Source organism: Epinephelus lanceolatus, chromosome 4 (genome assembly GCF_041903045.1).
Source record: "Epinephelus lanceolatus isolate andai-2023 chromosome 4, ASM4190304v1, whole genome shotgun sequence".
Lineage (NCBI taxonomy): Eukaryota > Metazoa > Chordata > Actinopteri > Perciformes > Serranidae > Epinephelus > Epinephelus lanceolatus.
The window spans coordinates 16,895,349-16,921,962 of NC_135737.1; the positions used below are offsets into that span (position 1 = coordinate 16,895,349).

General features: G+C 41.9%; 1 protein-coding gene across 4 annotated transcripts in view; it reads right to left on the reverse strand.

The window, feature by feature from the left end:
• Positions 1 to 26,614, reverse strand: part of LOC117260009 (rho guanine nucleotide exchange factor TIAM1) — a 65,044-nt gene that overhangs the window by 15,717 nt on the left and 22,713 nt on the right. For 2 of the 4 annotated variants that reach the window (XM_078166949.1, XM_078166950.1), the window contains exons 2-15: positions 18,550 to 18,641; positions 17,490 to 18,411; positions 16,040 to 16,496; positions 15,396 to 15,568; positions 14,930 to 15,154; positions 13,085 to 13,270; positions 11,609 to 11,755; positions 11,379 to 11,456; positions 10,822 to 10,992; positions 10,399 to 10,503; positions 9,817 to 9,898; positions 9,438 to 9,524; positions 8,469 to 8,681; positions 7,785 to 7,882 (exon numbers count right to left, since the gene is read on the reverse strand). In XM_078166949.1, the coding sequence (XP_078023075.1) occupies positions 7,785 to 7,882; positions 8,469 to 8,681; positions 9,438 to 9,524; positions 9,817 to 9,898; positions 10,399 to 10,503; positions 10,822 to 10,992; positions 11,379 to 11,456; positions 11,609 to 11,755; positions 13,085 to 13,270; positions 14,930 to 15,154; positions 15,396 to 15,568; positions 16,040 to 16,496; positions 17,490 to 18,401 (2,934 nt within the window). In that variant the 5' untranslated portion in view covers positions 18,402 to 18,411; positions 18,550 to 18,641. Of the gene's footprint in view, positions 1 to 168; positions 174 to 7,784; positions 7,883 to 8,468; positions 8,682 to 9,437; positions 9,525 to 9,816; positions 9,899 to 10,398; positions 10,504 to 10,821; positions 10,993 to 11,378; positions 11,457 to 11,608; positions 11,756 to 13,084; positions 13,271 to 14,929; positions 15,155 to 15,395; positions 15,569 to 16,039; positions 16,497 to 17,489; positions 18,412 to 18,549; positions 18,642 to 26,614 lie in introns of all 4 variants that reach the window. The other 2 variants (XM_078166952.1, XM_033631857.2) reach the window with 2 other exon arrangements.

Genomic DNA, 26,614 nt, shown 5'->3' on the forward strand with positions numbered 1-26,614 from the left:
CACAAAGAACAAAGAACTAGCCTCAAAGAGAGAAGAGGGGCAGCCAGCATTAAACAGGAGGCTAATTTAACAGGACATACCACCTAGACCACCACTATCATGAAATGCTTTAAGTCCACAGATTTTTCCCTTTCAACCTGATCTCACAGAAATACATGAAATGACCACGACCTCTTAACACCGCATTCCATGGTGGCAGCACGTAATGGGTTGAAATTACGTGCTGCCACCACGAAAACAATGCCAATGTAAAGTCAATTAGGATCCTCTCCCGTGGTGGACACACGGATTCCCTGATTCAATCACGTCACGTCAACCTCGTTTTCCTCAATGATATCTTTAACATTCCTGTACACACACAAAAACGCGGAAGTGTCTTTGATAACTCAGCAATATGACAGGTTAATGTCAGGGCCATAAAATAAAATAAATGTATTTTGCCAGCTTTTGATAGCGTAGAGCTTTAAGAGCATTGTGCTGTGGGCGGATGGGGCACGTTCCACTACTGTTTTGTAGCTGCTGTCTGCCGTCTGTGGGCTTCATTCCATTTCAGATTGCCATCCGTCTGCCATAACTGAATCCAAATGCCACTAATAAATAAATAAATAAGAAGATAAAAATAAGGCTGAGCACGGAAGAACCAGAGAGGAAACACCATCACATGGAGCCGTCTGCCCCTGGCAACCCGGCCACCCTCCACTCCACCAGGGGAGAGTGGACCCCAAGCCAGCGCCACAGAACCAGCGGCTGCCCTGCTGGTTATACCTCTGACCGTGGCAGCTGTCACACAAACCGCTGCTGAAAATTATACATTTTGATACAGGTAGGCTATATACATATTGCAAAACTCTGTAAAAAGTACACCAAAGCATATTTTCATTTCCAAATATTTATTTGAAAACGAAACCATTCATATGGTCAATATAAAACATTTTATTAGTAATAAAAAACAAATGTAATCTCAATGTGACCACGCCAGCCGGCGGGACTGTGGCTGAACCACTTCCAATGTTCATTCATTCATTCAATCGCGTGTTCAATGCGTGTGTGTGTGTGTCAGAAAGTATCAATAAAAAAAAAAGTAATTATTTCGGTGTTTATTTCTTTTATTCTTCTGTTTTTTTTTAATTAAAATGCGTAATATAGCCAACAATATTATAGACCAAATGTTAATCTAATTATTATTGTAGAATGTATTTAGCAAATCACCACTCTCAACTGGAGACAGCAGCAAAAAAAAAAAAAAAAAAAAAAAAAAGGCATTATACAAAGCCGACAAATAGTGTTAATTAATTGACGTGAGACATTGAAGAGGTTGTCTCCTATTCTATATAAAGTGTCTAAACAATAATAAATATTATCTAAGTTATCTATTAGGCTACCATTCCACTCTGTAAATAGATTTTAAAATTTCAATATGATTTTAATGTTATTTTTACTTATTTCATTATTGTTATTATTGGTTTTACTTTTTAGTAGTATTGTATTGTCTGAGGATGACTCGTTTTAGTAACTATCTACAGTAAAAAAGAAAAAAACAAGCAAAGAAACAAACAAAACTCATTTTATACACTGGGCCTTCAAAGTGCTCTCTGAAACTACACCTGGCATGGCTTGTGTCCAAAAAATGAAAAAATCTAAACTTTGTCATAGAGCTAAACCAAATACATCATTGGAAAGGTCACAACCTGGAGAGTAACATATGTCAGTATGAAGATTCTACATGGCTCCTGCTTTCAGCCATTCACCTTTGAACCTTGACCTCAGTGCATGTTTGAGGGCTTATAACTCAGCAACTAAAGGGGGTACAGACATGGGACCAACTGTTATAGAGAGCTCTTGACCTCAGCTATCATGTGAGTGTAGTCAACAACTGAGGGTGCTGTCAGATATGGATAAAATATGGATAAAATTAATTTTCACCCATTTAGAAATTAGATATTTAAAATCTGATTTCACAAATGTGTTTACCATCCTCTTAAAGTCCACAGTGTACTCTCAATTCAGTATTTACAACTTCCAAATCTGGGAAAAACACTTAGATTTTTAAAAAACTACAATTCCCTGGGACCGCGCCATGCAGTTTGATACATATCAGCAACATAGTTGTAGTTCTTCTGATTTGCAAAGTAGGGTTCTAAACAGGGTTGTAAAGAGATATATCTACTGAATATATCTAATACCAAGTAAAGCCGAACTAGTTATTACACTCCACCTAGATGAACTATGGTAAGAAAAAGTAAAGATGTCGGCTAATTTTCGATATTTTAGCTAATACACTAGAAACGGCGTTTTTGGGACGGTAGGTTTTTTTGCGGCTTGTTGTAAAACAGGGTCGTAAAAAGATACATCTACTGAATATATCAAATATCTAGTAAAGCTGAACTAGTAATGACACTGCACCTAGATGAAATATGTTAAGAAAAAGTAGGCATGATGGTTAATTTCAGATATTTTAGCAAGTTCTCTAGAAACGGCGTTTTTGGGATTGAATATTTGAAAAGGCTATAACAAATATCTAGAACAGCCGAACTATCACGTTATTATCATTATTATTATTATTATTATTGGTGGGAAATTATAACAGAGGAATTTATTTGCCGTTTTAATATCAAGAACACTTCCACGTTTTTGTGTGTATACACGAATGTTAAAGATATCATTGAGGAAAACGAGGTTGACGTGACGTGATTGTATCAGGGAATCCGTGTGTCCACCACGGGAGAGGACCCTAATTGACTTTACATTGGCATTGTTTTCGTGGTGGCAGCACGTAATTTCAACCCCTTACGTGCTGCCACCACGGAATGCGGTGTTAAGAGGTCGTGATCATTTCACGTATTTCTGTGAGATCAGGTTGCTTTATTTTGCTCACATCCTAAATACATATCCTTATTTAACTCATAGCCATGTTGTTAATAATAATTTTTACACATGCATTTAACTAGAATTTGTACAGCATTTCAATATTTAATTTATTGCTGCACATTAAAGGGGCAAAAATCGAAATCGTTTCACGGCTAGGTTTGCTGTTGTGCACTGCCTGTAGACCAAAACAAAGTGTGTAATGAGCCACTCCTCCCTCTGCCTCTGCTCTCCACCCCCCACACCACTCGCCTCATCTGTGCAGCGGCTGCAACCAAGCACCGGCGCAGCTTCTCCACTGACTATTACATCCAGACGGTCCCGGTGTTTCTTCCGCAGGCTCCACTTCGATCAGCTTCACTCAGCTGCCCGATATACCCGCTGCTTCTTCCCACATTAACCTGAATAACAAACCAGGTCTCCGTGCTCCGGTTGGATCCAAATGGAGAGCCGGGGCTAGCTGGGAAGCTAGCGGAGGCTAACTGGCTGTGCTGGCACCTGAGTGAAGTGGAGCCTGAGGAGGAAGCACCAGTTAGCCCCGGTTTCACTACAGGCAGATTCACTCGCCACAGGGGCGAAGAAATAAAACCTAAACAGCCAACTTAGTTTGGCTTAGTTTAGCAGTTAGCAATGTCTTTCACTCACTCTCGGTCTCTGCTGTGTTAAGCTATTTCCCTGCTTTCCCGATAGCGTTAACACTAGTCGGCTGCCACGCTAACGTTCCTACTCTTCTCCGTGAGCACGACTCCGGCTCACACAGAAGAGTAGGAACTTTAGCGTTAGCTCCCGGAGTTAGCACTAGAGCTACTACGGCTACTGGAGTAGCTTGCAGCTATGGAGCACTTCTACCAGCTCTTCTATTCACTGAGCCTCGCCTCCATCTCAGCAAATATATTGCATTTATTACATGTACCATCATCATTGAAGTAGGCAGGGAAATAGCTAAACACAGCCCGCCAGGCTGCCCGCCGGGCTACATTTTACAATGCTAATTGCAAATATTAACTGGGCTGCCGGGCTACTCACCTAACACAACCGTAACGCCTGACCCATTGCTGGGACCGAGCCGCTAATAACTCAAGCTCCGGACATTAACCCATGCTACGATTGTAACATTAAATTTAATTGAATCAACATGGCGACATGTGCCTAATGTTACTGTAACACTAATTAAAACAGACATTTGACTCCGCCATTTCACTTCGAAAATACGCGCTGCCATTGCTCACTGGCTGTAGCCTTTTATAGGGAGGGAGGGCCAAGGGCTCCGAGAGGGGGGGGAGGTGGGGATTCACATGAACATACATGAACACGCAGCCGGACGGGCTTGTAAACAAGGGGCTGGAGATAAACACAGAGAGAGGTTGTGTAAGGTCATGCTATACTCCAGATGAAATTACACCTCTAGTTCTTCACATAGCAATTTTTTAATTCCTTCAATCTAGAAATGATGAATTTCGCTTATTGTCCCTTTAAATAAAGAAAACCTAAATAATGGGACTGCAGGGAGAACAGATAAAAGTGCAGTAACAAAAATAGTCCACAATTTGAAGGGCAAGTGGGATGACTGAGGATCTCACAGCAATCTTTGGAGTTCTTCCAGTGAGCTCTTAATTCTAGTTGGTAAAATGAGAAATGGTGTTTTGATAAGAGATAAACTAATCTACAAGAGGATATCATTAGCAGGAGCCCAGCTGTCCTTTGAAGTCTGCTAGTAGCAGAAAAAAGAAGATGCCACTGCTGCAATGTAATTTACAGTGTTTGTTACCCTGAGGCTGACTTTTAACTCAGTGTAAGAAGAATTTGTCATCTTGTTAGCCAAAGCACATCAATAGCAAAATAGGAAAATATAGTTCTTTGAGATTTTTTTTTTTTAAAGTAAATACTTGTGAAAATTAAGTGTTTCTGAATTTGATACCTGCACTATGTTCCAAAAAAAGTTGGTACATGGGCTACAAAAGACTGGGAACGTTGCTAAATGAAAGTTGTGGATTCCTCAAAAACACCTGTTTGGAACATTTCATAGGTAAAAAGGTTAAGTGGTAACCAACAATAATACCATTATTGGGTATGAAAGGGGCATCCTCGAAAGGCTCAGTTGTTCACAAGCAAGGATGGGGCAAGGTTCACCACACTGAAAAACTGCATGGATAAAGAGTCCAATGGTTTATTAACAATGTTTCTCAACACACAATTGCAAAGAACTGGAGAGTTCACCACCTACAATCTAATATAATCAACATCGCTGCACGTAAGGGGCAAAATTATACCAATACTGAATGCCCATGACTTTCGTTCCATTAGGTGGCATTGCAAAAACCGACATGACTGTATAAGGATATTACTTCATGGGCTTGGGAACACTGTGGCATACCACTGTCAGTAAACACAGTTCATCGCTGAACGCCATATATCAACAACATCCAGAAACAGCACCAACTTCCTTGGCTCATCTGAGATGGACTGACACAAATAAGAACAATGTGCTATGGGTCCACATTTCAGATTGTTTTTGGAAATCATGGACATCCTGTCCTCAGGGCTTAAGAGGGAAAGAACCATCCAGATTGTTACCAGCACAAAGTTCAAAAACCAGCATCTGTGGTGGTATGGGGTGTGCTAGTGTCCATGGGATGGGTAACCATATCTGTGAAGGAACTACTATGAAAGGTGCATACAGGTTTTGGAGCAACATATGCTGCCATCCAGACAATGGGCCTCATTCACAAACAGTGCGTACACACAAATCTGTGCTTAAACTGTGCGTACGATCGTTTGACGCACAAATCCGGGATTCATCAATATTTTCTTACCCGAATTTGTTCTTACTCTGCGAACAAATTTAGAACTGCCTCAGACCATGCGTACGCACAAATGAGGAAGGCCGAACTGACTTAGAAAATGCAAACATATCTTTTAAGTACATGCAGAGTCTATAAAACCACATTCATGAAAAAGAGATTTAATTAACATTTTTTAAAATAATTAATTTACTAATATATTGGCCAAATGGATTAAATTACCATGAAATTGACACATGTTCACCCTCATCATTGTGACAATTAAAATATTAACAATAACATGAACAGAAAAACTATCACTCCATCAGTGTGCAGATGATCTGTAATGCCGACTGCCATATCCTTAAGGCTGTGGCCCGCTGGCCAGGAGGCACCCACGACTCATTTATTTTGCAAAACAGTACAGTGGGAATGCGTTTGGAGGCAGGGGCTGTGAGAAGTGGATGGCTTGTTGGTGAGCATCTTTTGTTCTAGTCTTTTCTTTCAATTGTTTTAACTTAGTATTTTCAGTATGTCTCTATTCCGTTAATGTTAAAATGTTATATTGTTTGGGTGACCGGGCATACGGCCTTAAAACATGGCTGATGACACCATACGCAAACCCTGAAACCCCTCAAGAGGGGTGCTATAATAACATACATGCCCACCCACGCGCCGTAGAGCGCACTTTTGGCGTGCTTAAGGGCCGTTGGATGTGTTTGGATCAGATACGGCCGGTGGCAAACTACTTTATACCCCTGAGAAGGTGTGCAAGATCATCCTAGCATGCTATGTCCTCCACAATCTTACAATGACCCATGGCATTCCTGTAAGACCTGGCGCCATCGCTTCTAACAAACTGTGAAATTTACTACTTCTCTCCTCGTGTAACCACTTCCTTCATTCATGAATCAACTCTAGGCAAGCGGTTTCCTTATATGGAGAAATGGGGGCGTGGTAGTATGCTGATTGCAGATCGCGGACACGCGCCTGTCATTTTAGAATGGTTCTGATTTACTAACATACGCACGGTGGTGAGAACAAAATTGGCCGGTATGCACGTGTCATGAATCCAACGGTGATTTTGCGCAAGTACTTATTTTTTGCAGAGAGTAAGAACATTTCTGTGCAGATATTAGTGAATGAGGCCCAATGTCTTCTTTAGGGACATCCCTGCTTATTCGAGAATGACAAAGCCAAGCCACATGCTGTACGTTTCACATCAGCATAGCTTAGTAGTAAAAGAGTGTGGGTACTAGACTGGCCTGCTTACAGTCCAGACCTGTCTCCAATTGAAAATGTGTGGCATGTTATAAAGCTCAAAATACACCAACGGAGAAACGGAACTGTTCAGAAACTGAAGCAGAAATGGAAAAGAAAACTTTAACAATAGTGTCCTCACTTCCCAAACACTTACTGAGTGTTGTTTAATATATGTCAAATGATTAGCAAATCACTGCATTCTTTTTATATTGATTTTTTGTGCAACATCCCAACTTTTTTGGAATTGGGGTTCTTAATGCTTGTGCCAGTGCTGCTCTGTGATTTCTTTTGTAATTTGTGTCTGAATGTTCATTTAGAGTTAAAATAAATAAATACACCTCCCAATACTAGTCATCACATATAATTAATCAATTAGAATTCAGGCTTAATCAAAGACTCATCCATTTCTTGTTACATCCAAAGCAAATACTTCACTTTCCCTCCAGTCTCTAATGCATAAGATGCACTTCAATTAGCAATGATGGCATACATTAATATTTGGGTCCCTTCTTCTTCTTTTCATTATCAGCAACTACTAAGTGCAATTAAAACAGTTGTGTGTCATGAAAGGAAAAGAGAAACCTGATGCAGATTTCTACCAAGAAGCATGGGATTAACACTTGGATAATATAAACATGGACACTGCTCTGCTTTCCTAAACAAAATAAATGAGCCAGTTACAAATCAAGCCTCAAACTGTGGTGAAACATTATTATGAAAAGAGCCCTCTAGAACATAGTTGAGGGGGATGCTATGAAAGGCAAGGACAAGGACAGCACATGAGCCAGCACATAATTTGAAAGATGTGCTGTCAGAGGTTTTCTGTAGTGATACTCAATCAGACTCCACAAACGAATAATAAAACTGTGCTCTTACCTTTCTGCACTCAAAATCACTGTAGATCTCTGAGTCATCGTCCAGACTGTCTCCTGAGCTCTCGAGCAACAGTCCCACCCCATCATCCAGGATCTCCTCTGCAACAAACATACCAGTCATGTATGAGCTTCATGAAACACTGTATGCATTATTTTTCTAAATGAGATGAATGCATTTTTCAGAGCACTGAAAAGTGCATGAGAAAGACTGTCCTTCATATAAAACCTGACGACCTTATCAAACTAATGCACAAACCGGGGCTGCAATGCACTGCTGAGCGCCTCCTATCCTTCCTAATTAAGACCCTGTAGATTTACCCTGTTTCCATAAATGAAACTGGTGTCATTAAGGACACTAGTGAGAAATCTTTTCTGCACACAAGCAAAGAAAAACCAGAGCTCAAGAACTGCATCCTTTTGCCTTTCTGGTCCATTTGGTATCCTCTAGTATAAAGTGATTACAGGCCAGCTGGGGTGGCAAACATGACCATACTGTGAGAAACTGATGGCTTTAATAGACTGTGTCTAATTTCTGTAAAACAAAATTTCAACTATAAACTCTTTAGTAGCTTACTGGACCCATGAATGTGCCAAGTTGCCAATGTAGCTTTAAATGAGTATGTCCAACAAAATATTACGGTTGACTGGATTTTTATGTCAGGCTGTGTTTGATTGAGCTCCTCACCTTGACTCTGGGAGAAGATGTCTGTGTAGAGATCTTCCTCTGCATCTGAGCGGCGCGGCGGCAGGTAGCAGAGCTGACGGCGCTCCACGGAAGGCAGGGTATTAACCGTCAAAGCTAGCGACGCTTGAGAGAAAGCCGCCTTCATGTCTGAGAAGTTGAGACTGTGAGAGTCTTTTCCATTCAGCTGAAGTATTTCATCCCCTGCATTTAGACCTGCAAAGTGGGAACAACATCAGCTTTAATTTAATTTACTGCCTGCCTGTCACATCAATCAGTCAACAATCTATCTCATTTTCAGCATTACGTAACAGGCTGTTATCACCTAATTAAAATGAGATTAAATTATTGTAAGAAACAAAGTAAAAATACAACTTTGAAGACCATTTGCTGCAGATTCATTATCTCTTTTTTTGCCTTTCAGACCTACAAACATCAGCATGACCCACTTCTCTACGCCCTGTAAAGTGTCAGCTGCTGAGACAGTGCAGGCATCTTATTTTCTGCAGCACAGCATCACTGCATGTGATCTACCTGCACTATGACCAACTCCAGCATGATATTTTGACACCACTCAACCCTGCAGTCTAACTTTGTAGCAGGGCTGCCACTGTAAAGAAGCTGTGATAAGGTGTCGTACACAGCATCATCCTTCACAAAGGCCAGTGAGGGGCAGTGTGGTTATTAGTATAGTAATCAACGCCCTTGAGAACTGCTGTGCTTTCTGAAACCTTCCCTACCTACTGGGAAACATGCATTAATGCAATTCTAAAGCGATGCAGTAAAAATGTCTATTGACCTTGATGTTAGAAAAAGTATATTGAAAACATATGTAAAAGAATGAAAAAAAACAGCCAACAGCCCCAGATTCTTTTTCATTTCTCTCCTCTCTCCTTGTAACTCATTGGTTCACGGACAAATAGTGATTGTCTTTGAAAGGAGTTCATTTGATGGAAATGAAGGGTAATGAACCTTTGGCGAAGGCTAATCCACCCGCCTTCACATCAGTGATGTAGAGCTGCTGTACTCCGTCCTCCTCCACCACTGAAATGGAGAAACCTGGAGGAGGAAAAGGAGACGCGAGAAGAGGAGGAGAGAGAGGGAGAGTGAGAAGGGGGACTCTTATATAAAACACATCAGAGGGATTGTGCAGCACAAATGGGAATGGTGTGAAGAAAAAAACACAGGTTGTGTATAGGTCAAAAGAATGCAATTATTACGCTGAGAACAACAGCACCACATAAACTGTTGACACTGAGATCATTGCAACATCTTAACTGAATAAAGAAAAATTATATAATAAAACGTAAATGTAAAATAAAATACACAGGATCATTTAAATGGTTCCTACCGTAACCAATCATGCAGGATTCATCTCTATCAAACTGGATTACTTTTGTAATCTTGGAGAAGAGCTCAATTTCTTTGTAAAGCTGCAAAGAACAAAAAGAAATTATTATATAAATCATGAAACAACGGCCTATTTTATCCATATTCTGGTGGGTGGGTTATTGACAGCATGGAAAGAGAGCATTAATTTTCTCTATTCATAGACAAAGCAGCTCAAAAAGAGTAATTATGCAGGATGGTCTGTGACGTGTTATGATTACATGATCGAAATACAAAAGTTGCTACGGATATTGTTTATCAAGGCTCTCCATGAATAGATTTATGCTTTGGTGCATTGTCTTCCCTGGCAGGCATTACTCCAGAGCAAACATATGCATTCGACAGGATAAAACTACAAAACCTATTAATAATTTACAACAAAGAATGCTCTTTTGGTCTGTGGGTTTCTCCATGTTGTGATTCCTTACGCATTCTAATGCAGTTACTTGTGTTTATCTCAAATAATTTTTTTTGACCTTTATAATCTCGTTAAGTCTGATGGAGAAGGAGGAATAAAATTATGTTTAAGCAGGTGGTTACATACCAAGTCGCACACATCCTCTTCTGGTTTGGGAATGTAGAATTGCACTTGGTTTTCTATAAGGAATTTGAGTCTCAAGTAATGCTTGGTTGGATCGAGCTGGTGAGCCTGCAGGATGAGGGAAAGATGACAGAGAGAGGGTTGTTTGATATCATAAATTTGACAGCAGCTTATCAGTGACTCATTTTTTTGTGGCTGGAAATAAAGATTAACAAAGCTGTTCAGCATTTTTACCCCGCAACAATGAGAAATTTGATTCTTCCTGAACAACTTTTTCCTCGACTTTCTGACCCTGCCACCTGGCAGAGGCTTTCATTTCAAAAGTCTTCTGCACCTTTCCAAGTGTCTTTACATCTTTGTCACGCAAACATAACTGGAGTGAAACGGTAACTGTTGATCGGGTCATTTGAGAATGGCCGCTGTTACCTTGCAGATGGTTTCCAGAACACACAGTGCTGACTCCCCAGGCTGGATGATGGTTAGCACCGGCTGGTCATTTGGCAGACACACCCAAGAGGGGGTAAGGTGGTCAGGGACCCAGATGTCACTTTCTGTGCTGGGCTGTGGAAGGCTTTTAACAGTTCCACCCTCACTTTTCTTTGAACAGAGACATAAAAAAAAAGCTACTTCAGTACAAATTCATTTTTACTATGTTAGCATGTTTTACTGCAAAGTTTGGTTTGATTAAAATGGGTGATAACTTCATTAGTTTTTGTTTTAAACACTTCCTGAAGTAAACTCTCTCACCAGTATTCTCCTAAATAGAACACATTTACATACATACATACATACATACATATACATTTACATAAAAGACTAAAAAAAAGAGCAGCCTCTGCTCTGCTGCTTACTCAGGATACATGAAGGGCTAACATTTCATTGACGCCACTGTTGGCTTAAGATTTTGTTGAGACAGTTCCCACTCATGCTTGACCTACAACTCACTGTCAAATTTATGCAAAAAGAGAATGCTTTCTCCTTACCGTATGTTCCTTGGCAGGATCAACAAGTAAGCCATCTACAGGCTTTTTTACTGGCTCTTCACCATCAGCAAAGACCTGCTGGCACAAAAAGAAGGTGAAGCGGTCATAACTCAAGCGGAGCTGTGGAAGGTAAATACTTGACAAAAAAGGCAAAAAGAAATTTTTATGTGGCCAAGGCAGTTCTACTAATTGCTTTGAAACTTAAAAATAATTCTAAAAACATTGCAGACCTGGTTGATACTTGGATGGGCTTTTGTTTTTTTCTTTGAGGTAGTGTCCAGACCCCAGAGGGAGGAGAACCTGCTCTTGCGCTTGCTGCAGGAACGAGACATGGCCTGTGTTCGGCGTCTCACTCCGTTTTCTGTGCGAGCTGCCACCTGCAAAAACATAACGGCTCAGTTAGGGCTCAATCAAAACGAATGGCCTGTGGACAACAATCTCTTTGACCTCATGTCACATCACATTTTGCAAAAACTCTTGGTAAGCATTCATTCTTTCTTAAAAAATGTGTGTGTATATATGTATATAAGCATATATCATAAACAATGGTCAAAATATTTCTTTTAGCAAAAAAATAAATGAATAAAAACAAACACAAAAAAACAAACATACCACCAGACTGTCACTGTAAATCCTGGCTTTTTCTTAGCCAACTTATAAATGAAGAAAAGGGGTCACATGGACCTAGGCATGATGAATAGTTAACATATTCACACATGAGCCTAGGGCTCACGCAGGATTTTACACAACCTGGCATTTCTAGGCTACCAATTGTGAAGAAGCATGAGCTAAAGGTCTTTAAAAATATGCTGAATTAGGCATTAAAAGCACTGTGCATGTGGGAGAAAGCATGCTCTAAACTTAACCTTAGCACTCATTCTGTCTCTTTTTGTTCTGTCAACTTTTTTCAACCCTTTTTGGACATAGTGCTGATACAAGTATTCATGGAAGTAGAGGAGCAAATTAGAGAGGAGTGATACAGTAGTAAAGATAAAAAAGAAGAGGAAAGAGCTGTTGGAGTGTCTTTTGTTAGACATCCCACCCAGCTTCCTTGCAGCTCAAACACCCACCTGCTCCACAGCACTGCGTTGGTGGTACCTCACTGATCTGCAAAACATCTCTACAAATGGATGTTTTCCCATGCTACCAGTGCTTTTAGCTGTGGAGCACGTAACCTCAGTACAGCAGTGGGAGGCCAAAACTGAACCAAAAGCTCCCAAACTGGTGCCCTGCATAGGACCCAGACTCTGAAATAGCACTCATCGTGGGGAAAAAAAAGTGGTTTGGCACCATGCATTACAGTTTCTGGAATCAATTGCCCTGCCAGGAGAGTCACCAGATGTACTCAGAGATGACAGTGTGTATTTTGAGGAGATATAGTATTTTGCTATGCTTACAATCTGAGGAACTTCTAAATATAAGGGCAACACCATGTTCAGAGAGAGCCTCCTACAACCGAAAGGTTACAGGTTTGATCCCGGCAACAGCTCCAGTTTTTGTTGCTGAAGTATACTTAAGCTGCACATTGGTCTCTCAAATATTCACTGATTTCAAGTCACATTAGGAAGGCTTTAGCTAAATGCATATACATTTAAATGTCTGGAAACCTAAAATGTTAAATGAAAATATGTCATGACAATGTTTGATACAACCACATTAAATAAGGGCACTTTATAAAGATGAAGAAATAAAGAGGTGATATTTACCAATGCATGAAAGGAAGAGACTGAGAATATACCCAGTCGGCCCATTGCCAGCTTGGTGGGGCGAGAGGCAACAGCCAGGAGGCGTTTGGGGTTGGGCAGTTCTCCTCCTTGCAGGCTGGCCAGGTAGCACCTGAAGCGGAATAGATCCATGTGAAACTGCTCCAGGTTCTGCTCCCACAGGAAGATCTGCAGAGTGAGAGGGACACAACAACACATCCGGTTAATTGTTCATCAGGGCTCTTGTTTGTCAACTTCAGATCAAGATGGAGTATCTCCTCTCCCCCCCCCAGAAGCTCTATTACGAGTTTTCTCCAAGTGTTGCCAACCTGCGTTCTCTGTTCCTAATGGCTTGATGTTTACTGGGGCAGTAGAGCAGGACATTGTGATTATTCACTGGGCTGTCCCCACCCAGTCACGGTCCTGCACTGGTGTTTGGAAGAGGCGGCCAGTGCCATGGCAGAGGGCTCTGTATCACTGCCAAGTAGCCCAGAGACGAGAAAGAAACAATACTGCACATTCCACTGGCAGATAGAGGCTGGGAGCGTTTCAGCTTTCTAAGGAGCAGGCCTATATCCATTCAACTCTGCACAATGTGAAACCTGACACTGCCAAACAGAACCGCTCCAACCAGGCACTACCTAACTGACCAAACAAAAGCCATTTGATCTCCCTTTTCTGTAAACAGACCTATTAAAAGACAATATGAGCTTTGCAATTAATTGAAAGAAAGGCAGGCTATCGACTGGTGCCAACTGCATACCGTGTTAAAAAAACAAAAAGCAATCTAGTGGCAAATAGGTGTGTAGCATCAGCAGCCTCTAGCGGATGATACTCTTTAAGATCTGTTACTTAATCCCCTCACACCTCTTCCTGCTTCTCTTTCCATCTCCTGTTACTTGAATCAGGAAAACTTGGGGATACCAATATTTAAATACCCACCTGCCCATGATATCTGTTTTTAACAAACACTGTGAAACTTAACATTCTAAAAATGGTAGTTGTTATTGTCACTATATTTGAGGACCCACTTTCACTATGAGTGAAAAACAATGCAATAGTAGTTTTCTTATAAGGTGAAGTCGAAGTTCTTCCTTGAACAGATCTCCTACTCTTGAAAGTTTAACATTTATGTCAACAGTCAGAAAGAGCAGCAGCAGGAGGGTGATGAGAAGAGCTCTTGTGTTGATGTAATATTCCATGAGTTTTTCTCTCGTTTTACTAAATCAGGACAAAGCTTGTCCGTGGCCTTTCATCAATCCCTCGTGGCTTGTTAAGATGCCAATCAGCTCTTAAAAGTTTTAAAATAGGTAAACAGGTTGGTTTTCTCTAAAACCAACACCACTGCGAAGAAAAATAGTTCCAATTCAAGCAGTACTTCCATCCTGAATTGAATGACAATTAAATATTCTGAAACATTAGAAAAACAACTAATTTGAATGTTTTTAACAGCACAAGTGTTGTCACATTTAAGAAAGCTACCCTGTCCATTTGTTTCTGTGATATATTTTCTTCTGCATTTGAAGTTATATGAACACAGGTTAAGTTCTTGATAAATGGTATTTACTACTACCCTGTAAATGACTGGTATAACATTAAAATAACTAACTTATATACAGGTTAAATGGGGAAGAACAAAAGGAAAATCTGAATGTAACCTGCATTGATAAGATTGCAACAAAATTTAAAATCTATACGAATTTGATATTCCCTGATTTCCTCAAAAAGACAATTAAAGTTCCAGACTCTTCCAGTCAGGATAATACTTCTTAAAATCCCACACAACTACCAAACATCGGGGGACTCTATGAGAGACAAACTGAAGTGAGAAAGGACAATAAAACGTACTTGATCCAGGATCGTCTTCCTCTTCTTGGTGTCAGTAACAGCAGACAGCTGCATGTCTCCCATCTTCTTCATCTTCTCATCCATGTCTATCTTCTGCTCCAGCTTCTTGATCTCTGCGCGAAGCAGACGCACCGTATCCTCTCTGTGGTGCTGGCGGGCGACGGCAGTGGCACATGCCGAGTGGATGGCTGTGATCCAGTTCTCCAGCTCTGTCTGGCTGCAGGTCTGCGTGGGGACAGACAGGGAAAGGTCGGAGGTTAAAAAACACACCGGCTCCCTGACAGTCAAGATAAAAAGGCTCTTTATTGGCTTTTCCTGTGTTGATTCACTCCTAATTATAATAGCAAAACAGACTTTAAAAGAGCACGAAAGTAAAGAAAACATTACATATAGGTCAAGGGAATGCTTGCCCATGGGAGGATTTGCACTTATTCACAGACCAGATGACATTTAAGCATTCTCTTACCTGAAACAGAAAAGCGTCTCCCAGGGAGTTGCTGAGACAGAACACAAAGTCCTTTTTGGGATGCTCGGGTACAGCCTGGACAATGCTGTTCTCTACCCAGATGGCATGCTTGGGAATGCTATTGTTGTCAATCCCTGATCGGCCATCAGTCTCATAGAAGAACAGAGTGCAACCTGGAAAACCAAAAGAATCTATAACATTTTTATACATTATATACAGTTTGACAGCAAAGACTCTTGCTGGCCCCAAACTCTAGGAAAGACTAACAATGGCACTCATTAATTACGAAAAAAAGCCAGATTTGCTCAAGCAATTTAATTCTGCTCTCCAGTGGCCAACATTAAGAAGTGCAGCATGGCTGACTTGGCAAGGGAGGCATCATGATCATTAGAGTACTGATTTGACTTCAAGCAGAGTCCAACAGCATAAAATTTGATAATGAGGTTTACATCATGCTTGAATTAAAGCTCGTTTTAGTGAGCTACTGTAAATTGAACTTAGATTAGATTTTAACTTTTTGCATAAGCAAGACTATGTCAGCAAAAACTAAACATCATAGGTGTACTGAGTTGACTGAGCTGTATTAATACTGAGATTATGAAATATAGTGTAAATGTAATGGACACATTGAGGGCATAACAAACCTTTCAGGGAAACCCAGTAACTCTTCCACTTGCGCCTCGTGGCTGACTCCACTTTCTTGTTCTTTTTATGTACAAGGAAGTTCTTGACGGCAAGCCTGCCAGCCTTGCGCACCATTCCCTGGGTGACGCTGAGCAACGGGTCAGACTGGTAGGCGGAGCTCATAGTGCTCTGCTCGTCGCTCAGGGCAGACCCCGCCTCCTCCAAGCTCTCCGTCTGACAGGAGCTCATCTCTAGTTCTTGACGAAAGTTCTCGTACACGCCCTGCACACACTCGCTGGCCCCACCACCACTGCTGCTGCCGCTGTCGCTGCCAGCGAACATGCTCCTGCCGGCCGCAGAGCACACGGAAAAGGAGGCTGACATGGTCTTGTAGCGCCGGGACTGGTGTTCAGCGTCCACTGTCACCCCATCGATTCCACTGTCCTCGTACTCGCTGCCCTCCCCGGCTGTGACATCCTGCGTTGTAGCAGAAGCACAATACAGGTGAGACGGCATGGCAGCCACGTTTTCTTCATCACTGAGAATGAAGCCAGTCAGCAACTTCTACCCTCACTGATGACTAAGATGCACATATAGGATAGAGCCAGTCTTTTAAACATGTTGTAATAACTGTGACTACAGAGGCCTAACGAGAGTCTGTGGGTTGCTTAATCCTGAGGTTCTGCTCAAAATTAATTACTCACAGCAAAGAGTCTGCTGTTGTGTGAGTACAGCCTGCCCTCCCTGTGGCACCGCAGGGTCTGCCCTCTCCTACCCACGTGACCAAAGGCTCCTGGGAGATGAAGGGGGTTACACCGAGCTCGGTATCTCCATCTGGTCACATGACCTAATCATGCGCTCCAGAGCTCCATTCTCTAGGGCTGACGGTGCCCTGCAGTGACAGGGCCACCACACACGTTTTACTGTTACACTCTTCCACAGGCCTCCTCTCATTATCATGACAAAAGACTGAGGCATTTCAAACGGGGAGTGACTTTAAGCTGAGGCCCCCCCTCCCGTCATTGCAGTCTCCTCTCCCAAGAAAAACAAGAGTTTCATCAGGAAACGACACATTGCTCCCCTGACATAAGCCTTCTTTTTACACTTAATCTATTTCAGCAGCTTATTATCTGTGAGGTGAATGCAGCAGAGGAAATGCTCAGACACAATGGGGGGAAAATGAATGAGGGGAGCTGTCTTATTGGTGGTGCCACCAGAATACATTAAGATTCAACACAGCTTTTCATACTCTGTCCAAGATGCATAAAGGAGCCATGACACAGCTTTAACAGTTCAGGTCCCTGACATTTCACCAACTTATGAGAATGTTAAACAGACATGAATATACTATTTACATTTTCATGGATTTGTTCTGTTTTCTATAAATTGTGTCACTTTTTAAATGAGATTATTTTAGCCAAATTGGTGTGGTAAAGGATCAGCACAATGTGAAATTGCTCTACATCTTACCTGTATAGTCTGTGCCCTCCTGCCCTGCATACTGGCACACATGGCAGCTTGGTGGGTGCTCAGGCCTTCGGACAAGCAATGGGAACGCCGACAGGGGAGGGTGTAAGCACCATAGGTGTTCCCATCCTCTTCTGATGGGGAGAGCATCTTATCGTCCTCGCCCTCCCTGATAGCCCTGTTGGCGTCATGCCACTTGGCATAGCGGCCATGGGGTTGCCTGCGGGCAGGGCTCTTTTGGCTATACAGTTCATCCAGGGAGTTTGCCCTGTCAGTGGAGTCTGTGGGGCTGGACTGCAGGTGTCCTTTGCAGTCAGTAAAATCTCTCTCGTTGGCTGTGTCTACAATCTCCTCTGTGCTGGTCAGGTGTTCTTGGCTGAGGTCAGACAGGGAGAACTCCAGGCTGTCATCTCGCCACATGTCTGCAGACTTAGACCTCTTCTTCTTGAAGCTGACAGTCTCCTTAGAGCCTTCCCGAGTTTTCTGGAGGTACGTTACCTCGCCCATGTACACATCTTCATCATTAACCTCCTCTGCAGTGGGGCCAGGTAGAGTTATGTGCATCGTATTCATGTGCACAGAGGGATTAGCTAGATCATTGTGAAAGGACACAGGCCGCAGGTTCATGGCCACGCGGTCCACCCAAATGGGGCTTCCAAAGTCTGGGAGGATATTTGTCTCATTGAAGGGCTCTAGGCCATTGTCAGCCAGGGATTGTGGGATACTGGGGGTGCTACTTGAGCGTGTGCTCGTCTCAGAGTTCCTGTGCTCTATTTTCCCTGATGAAGCATGTCGAGACCGTCTGGACTGCTTGTTGGAGATGCGAAGAGACCGAGACATATGCTTACGTGACAAATAGCCATGCTCGTTACCGTAGAGGGCATGGTCCCCATTCTGGCTCTCGACATTTCCCATGATTCAGAGGCTGAACAGAAGTAAACGTACAGTTCAGCTTACAATAATTCCAAAAGAACACAAAACCAATGCAGTAACATAATGTCTCATTTCTAAACAGAAATGTGCCTGACATCAAATGACAGAATTGTGTGTGACGTTAACCTACCTGCAGGACTGTGTTGATTTTTCTTGCATTTTGTTTGTCACTGGATCCTCAGACAGTTTGGACCCACAGCTGCTGGTATGCTCCACAATGCTCTGAAAACAGATAGCCAGATGAGAAAGCATATCAAATTTGTGCCTTGCGTGCTTCCCATTATGTATGCTGTTATAGTTAAATACTGGCTTGTTTTTAAAGAACTCTACAACTTAAGATCAAAACACAAACACTCTTTTCATCTCAGTGGCCTTTCTTTGGCTGTTATGTAATAGTCAGAAAAGTTGTACACAAAGCTAAAGTTGTGTGGTTTTTGCCCAAGGACCTACATACTCTCATGGAGCATAATCCACGGTACAACACTTTATCCAGACAGCTTAAATACCAATATACTGTGCAAGCAATGTACTAAGATGATGAGTTAAATCAAAGTAGTAAGATTGAGCATTCATCAACTAGAACTAAGATGAGGACTAAAGAAATCTCTTGCATGATTGTTGGTCCAACAGTGTACAGTGGACCATATCATATGCCTTCATCTTTAACTACTTTGTTTCACTGATGAAAAATGAGCTTGTAATTAATACAAATACTTATTAACTGTTTTTTTTTTTAACTTTTGTACCCCATTACAACTTAAAATGGATGTGGCCATCAAAGACTTAACCCTAAACAACTCTGATGCTGGTCGGAAAAAGAAATCAAGGAGCAGAATAGAGAAGCAAATGTAACTCGATCATGAAATATTGTGTTCCTTCATTATCACTCACTTCAGAAAAAAGAGCTACTTTTGGTCAAGCCAGCAAGATAAACACCGCCCTCATTTTGACAGTGGAAGTGTTCCACTCAGCCCCTTACAACATGCACAGGGTTGTGTGAAGTGGAGGGGACGTAATAACAATATGAACACTGTGACAGCCTGAGTGAACATGAGTTATTCAGAGCAGAAGTGAGCCGTCCATGTAGTGTTGTTGTTGTCTGTGCTTACGAACTACCTTCTGCATTAGAGTGGACTGGGACAAGGGTGGGGGGTGGGGGGTGGGGTGGAGGGCATTCTTTTTCAGCATAATGCATATTTGGACTCCATCAACTTGCCTTTAGGCTGGACAGCCTGCTTCAAAAAGACTCTGCTCGATGTCTGGGATCATCTACAGATGGGACAGAAGATTAACAAACATCACTGTGGCTGTTGTTCCTCCTGATGTGTGCTCCCCTCCTTTTAGGACAGACCCTTTGGGGGTACAGTGTTTTTCTTTGCGTGTTAGCCGCCGCAGATGAGTGGGAGCCCAACCCTCTGCTGCTTCATGCACTTAGGCTTACTGCGAAGAGGGGCGTTACGTAAACTGGAACTGACCCCATTTCTCTACCTTATGTTGCTCCCTTTCCCCTCTTCATTCTGCTCACTCATCACCCCTCACTGGTACTGCAATGCACAATGTTTGATGTTGATGGAAGTCCATTTATTTTTCATATAACCCTGCATTTTTTTGCCTGTTTTACTCAATCCTATCTGGTACAGGAAAAAAACAGAAAACAAAGGAGGAGGGACAGAAGTCTGAAATGCCACTGCACTCATGGGATATGAGATTCTCTGAGGGACACAAACATGCTTACAAAATGCTAGAGCAAACATTATACCAAGAGGTACTTCTAAGCTTGTTTGTACTAGTTCCCTGCACAGTACCCTTTATTTTTTCACGTGAGGTGAAAGTTTAATGGCTCTGCAGATGTCATCCCTGGAGAGCAACAAAATGTCCAATGTGTTTTAGCCCTGATCGGCACTCTGTTAGGCCTTCAGGGCATCATAAACCTGTACATACAATACAATTAAGACTTACAAGAATGTTTTTGACAGGTCTAACAGTAATAGATGAAATGTCTGCTATTTATAGGGGGGCTTTAATATGTTGCTGTGCTGAATTTGCTAATGTTTTCAGTGGTTTCAATGTTAATATGATGTGAAATTGGCCAGAAATTAATTAGTGTTTCAAGCAGAGATGAGGGGCTTAAACAGCAGAAGAAGTGGTTTCCTCAGCCAGTACCGTTGTGGCAGCCCACTGTGCACTGACCTTGGATTTTACAGCACAACCTCATTTGTTCAGGCCAGAAATATGTGAGCCAGTTGATTATTGAACACGCGAAATGATCACAAATATTTAATAAGTGAAAACAGCAGATTAATTCTACAACACTGTTAGAGTGCAACAAACCCTCCTATTTCTGTGACAATAGATAGACTGTGCTGATTTAGTGAGCTATTTTGCCTCTTTCTAAGAGATAACAGAACACTGATTCCCTCTGACCATAGTGATTTCCACCAAAGGTACAATTACAATTCAAGAACACACATAGTCAAACAGCTGACCAAGAGGAGATCTTAAAAATAAAGACATACAAATGAATAAGCATATGTGTTCCAAATTTTGTAATACAGGGATGTAATATACCAGATATGCCAGAATATCCAGACACAAGGTAAACATGGCCTCAATTCCACAACACCATATTCTCTAAAGCTGAAATGGTGCTGGTGCACAGAATCCATCAACAGCTCTTTATTAATACATGAGGAAGAAATGCCAGGGTTTGAAAATATGCTGTAAAGCATCAAATCCCCAGGAACAGCCAATAGGTTCTTGTAGAAATACCTGCTAACACACTTGTGTCCCTGTCTTGTATCGTCACTACTGTCCTTCATACACAACTAAATAAATAAATGGAAATGAACAGTTAAATTGGAAAATGCTGCCAGTAATCTGGGAGTGTGAGAGTGAGGACCCAAGTAAATGGGTCATTTTCAGCAGGCTGCCTAAGAGCACAGGACAGAGGATTCATCCATTACAAGCCCTTAATGAAATACATAACCACAGGAGATTCCAGCCACCCACAGATCAAAAACAAGAATAGTTTTATTGTGAGTCAAGATTAGCAACACAACGGCTTCAGGGAAAAGCACAGAAATTCACCACAGCTAACACCACTTCAGGAGGTTGTCAACAGTCAGTACATGAAAAGCTTCAAGCTGCTTCTAAATGAGCAGCTGATGTACAAATATCCATAAAATCCAGTGCCAGATTTGGTGTAAAGCAACATGTGTTACAAAAGGAACTACTATGTCTATAAAAATATTTTTTCAGTCTATACAAGTTACTTTTGTGTCTCCCTTAACCAGCATCTATTTCATTCCTTGCAGTGAAATGCAGAGTTTAGGTAAAAGTTCTGCTGATTCATTATCCACCCCATCTGCTGTCAGATGTAGGCTTATGAAATAATTAGTTATTGTTGGAGTCAGGCTTATATTTCTTCTAGTCTCACAGTGTTACAAATTGTAACAGGAAATATTTGTTTAAACATAAAGACGTTTTAGGTTTGGTTTTGTCCCCAGTGGCCAAAATCTGGATTTGTGGTAAGACAGACTTCACAAAATACTGTCTGGAACTTATCTTCAATATCTGCATGACAGCATTGAAACATAAATTATCTGATTTATACCAAAACCACTCTATTTCCCATCAATGCTGATGGTATCTGAAACTGTTTTGGGAGAAACGTGTTCATATTTCCATTCCATGTGCTGTGGGATTTTGTCATTCCTGAAATATGTGACAGGTAGATTTAAGGTCCTTTTGTTATTAAAACACCATTTAAAAGCCCAGCTTATATTTGACAAATACTTGGGCCTGTTGGAACAGGAACAAGGGAAAACTGTCCTATCTCCCGCTTGCTCTTCTTCTCCTGTAGATCCCCACGGACAAAAATGTCAAGTTGCTTGTATTATTTGAGGAAACGATGAAAAGTCTTGCCCTACGGCCAAAAACTGACTTATGGAGTCTCAAAACAAAGCAGAATCTACTGACAGTGAGAAACACATTCCTATACTCATGAGCTCAATGTAGAAAAGATACAATACTATGCAGACAAATCTGAAAATAAAAAATGACTTAGCTGTGTAACCCATTGAAATCAGACACATAATGCAACAGAAGAAACAAACACAGTTTGAGCTCAATTTTGACACAATCTGATTATGAATCTATGTGTTGATCCAGCAAACACATTCCTCCCATTTAACCTAACTACACTGGTGAAAGGCAAGAATGCACTGGGCCGACTAGTTACAAGCTCCAACACAAAAACCCTGTAATCTGAACACTCCAGTCTCCAGAGATAATAACACAGGTAGCTGTATCGAGGAGGAGGGGGTGTTACCACTGAAAGACAGCATTCAAGACAGCTCAAATTTCCAAGCTGATATAGAGTCATATGCTTCTGTGTGAATGGAAGTACCAAACAGCAGTCTCTTGTTCTTGTGACTCATTATCTGCTCCTGAGTGTGCTCAACTGCATTTAAGATTCTTTTAGGCCGGGGGGAAATGTAGCATCAACAAAGCTTGCATCCTCTTTCAAATGATTCATGTCGGTGAGAAACATCCATACCAGAGTAGCATTTATTTGGAATGTTGATGAACAAAATAAGTACTTCCTCTAGTCTTCCTTTAATAGCTCAACTGAAAACGATACACTGCTGTCATGTAGCCAAGGAGTATTTTTCTGACTTGAATCTGTAGCCCTAGAAACCCTGAATAGCAAACAGCTGGAAAAGGGGGCTTTCAGTGATAATGAAAGCAGTTCGACTTGTCTTGGAATAGCTTTGTGCCAAGACGTGGCACAGAATGTATCATGAAGCAAGGGGCTAGCCAGTATTTGGCTCATCCTGCCAAGATTTATACAACCTTACTCAAAAACTCTGTAGAAAAACAATAAATAGAAAAACTGAACAGGTAAAGTAATATTAGTCCAAATAATTATATTGCCACTGCTAATGTTTGCCAATTTCAACAGCTACTATGGCTATGACAACTGCATTGACATAGTGGCAGGTGAAAATATCGTTACACATAAAACACGCTTCATAAACAACAAAAACAGACAACATCCAGTCATTTTCATTTGCTGCAGAGCTGATTTCATGTTTTAGAGGATGGTGGCAAATGGTGGTGCTGTGTGTGACCTGTGTGACCCCGTCATGAGAGGCTTGGGTGGTTGTGCGTTGTGGGAGTTTTATTGCAGGAGAGCAGCCTTTAGGAGGATGCCAACACATATCAACCAGAATAATGGCTGACAGTACAGCTGGTGTGAGACCTGGCAAGATGGCAGCAACCATTGTTAAAGGTAAATGCTGTAGAAAGATTGGCAATTTGACTTTGGATTTTGTGTACAGAGGTAGACTTCCATGCAAACTGATGCTGTTTCTCTCTGAATGGTGCACACTAGACTAAGCAGGACATCCATTTCTTTTGTGACAGCTAATACGGTGGAACAGTTAGAACCCTCATTTACCTTACTCAGAACTAGGGATGCACCGAAATGAAAATTTGTGGCCACAGCCGAGGTGCCGTAGCATTGTTTTGACCTCTCATTGTTCCGACCTCTCATTAGTCTGACGTCCTGTTGTTCCGATACCATAGAGGATCAGCAACGCAACAAAAGTAGGCTACTGGTCGAGATACAAGTGTCATAGAGAGGAGAGAGTGAAACACCATAACCTCCTGTTATAGACGAATTCGGCGAGCGATTTGTGTATGCCGCCATCTTGCGGCAGCGCCATTGCTGCAGTGACATGTGTCAGTCATCAATTCATTATGCTGTCATTGTGAACTGACTCTCTACAATGACAGCATCATGAATAGCTGTATTGATGATGTTAGACAGTGGCCTCTGGTAACTGATGAAGGTATCTTAAATGAGTACCAATATTAATTATCATAACGTGTGCTGACGTTAGCAAGGTAGCAGCGTGACATTTAATCATTATGGACAGGCTATGTGACCATCACATCATATTGAAGGCGATCAATATTGATCACCTTCAGTATGATGTGATGGTTGTCTAAAAGCCAGTGTAAAATTTGCCCGGCCCATCTAGAGCTCAGGTAATTTTGACCCTCATTCAGAGACCTGTAATTGCCGTTTTTCTGGTCATCGGAGGCCAGGAGATAAATAAAATATTCTTGAATACCTAAAACAAAACACAAACACGTGTTGTTGTTGTTGTTTTTAGTCACGTAGCCTGTCCATAATGATTAAATGCCACGCTGCTAGCTTGCTAACGTCAGCACACGTAACGTATGCTAACGTTCTATTACACAGTGTATATTATCTCCCTATTACTCTAATCTTTCCTGCTTATCACTCAAACAAATGATTAATTTCTAAATTAATATTGGTACTCATTTAAGATACCTTCATCAGTTACCGGAGGCCACTTTCTAACATCATCAATCCAGCTATTCATGATGCTGTCATTGTAGAGAGTCAGTTCACACTGACAGCATAACGAATTGATGACTGACACATATCACCGCAGGAATGGCACCGCCACAAGATGGCGGCATACACAAATTGCTCGCCGAATTCGTCTATTAACTCTGGGGTCCGGGTTGTGTGGGGAGCTTTTCGCGGTGCTGAACGGCTCCTGGCGGGCGTATTTCTGCCTTGATGGTGCACCGCGACCGGCTCTGGGTCAGCTGGGAAAGGCTTGAGGCGAAGCAGGCTCATGGCTTATGTGTTTGCCACTTTCTTTTTCATTTTAACCCACACCATGATCTTTTCCTAACCCTAACCAAGTGTTTTTTGTGCCTAAACCTAACCAGACTTTAACCACAGGGCATCATGATGATTTCGGAACAACGGGACTTCGGAACAATGGGTTTAATATGGTCGGAACAATGGGATGTCGGACCAATGGGCTGTCGGAAAAATGGGCAGACCCTGAAGCCGAAGCCGAATAAAATTAAACGCTTGGCCAAGTACCGAGTACCGAATACTGTTGTTAAGTTTTTCATTGGTTTTGCAAGAGAACCTGTTCCAGATTAATGTTGTCACGGTACCAAAATTGGGACCCACGGTACGATACCAGTGAAAATATCATGGTTCTGAGTAGTATCACAATAATTAGGCAGATGTGCCTTTTGTCATTTATAAAGTTAAATCACTTTTGTATAATACATGATATTTCAATGGAATAAATTACATATTGACTTATTCATACTTCAAAAACAGCATCAATAAGTGATTAACATAGGGAGAATCAAAATAAAAATAAATAAATAAAATAAAAATCAACCAGCCACCCTCCTCCCTTGACAAGTAAAGAACAGTCCCTTCATAAGTAAAGAACAGTCCCTAAAGTGCGGTGAGGTTTGCGGCCGTTACCAGCCACAAAGAGAGAAATGTGAACGGCTCGTTTCTCCTCTGACACGTCACATACCTGTGTGCCGCCACGGCTTGGTTGTCCAGGTCGTTTTGGGCAGTCATGACGCCAAGAAGAGGACATTATTGGAGCCAGACTTCTCCGTCGCCAGTAAGCCTTATCTTGCGCCGCAAAGCACTGTGGCCGCCGTATTTGACAGGAATACGTATTCTTGTGGGAACTGCCCATTGGTTTGACAACCCATTGGTTCAACATCCCATTGTTCTGAAGTCCGTTCCAAAATCATCATGATACCCTGTGGTTAAGGTCTGGTTAGGTTTAGGCACAAAAACCACTTGGTTAGGGTTAGGAAAAGATCATGGTGTGGGTTAAAATGACAAGAAAGTGACAAACACATAAGCCGTGAGCCTGCTCCGCCTCAAGCCGGTCGCGGTGCACCATACGCCTGCCGCGAGCCGTTCAGCACCGTGGACAGTTGGACTAATGGGATGTCGAACCAATGGGCTGTCGAACCAATGACATGGACCTAGGACTGCACGGTATATGCGGTAGACAGTAGAAATGATATAAATTTGGCCCACGGTAGAGATTTGCGCTCTACCGTCCTATCGTCGATGACGTCATCGCACCTGCCTCAGTGTGAAAATGGCTGCGAGCACAGAGACAGCGGAGCAAGAGGAGCTGGTTCACATCCGTGATTTAGCGTAGCACGTGCAACATGTGTTACTGGAGAACTTGTGAGTGAGTGAGTTAATGTTTTATGAACAGCCCTGGACTTCTCAGACTCTTTTAGCGACTTACCGCTCAGAGTGAACTCATTCAGCGTCTCCTCTGGCAGCAGCACAGCGTCTCTCCCTCTCC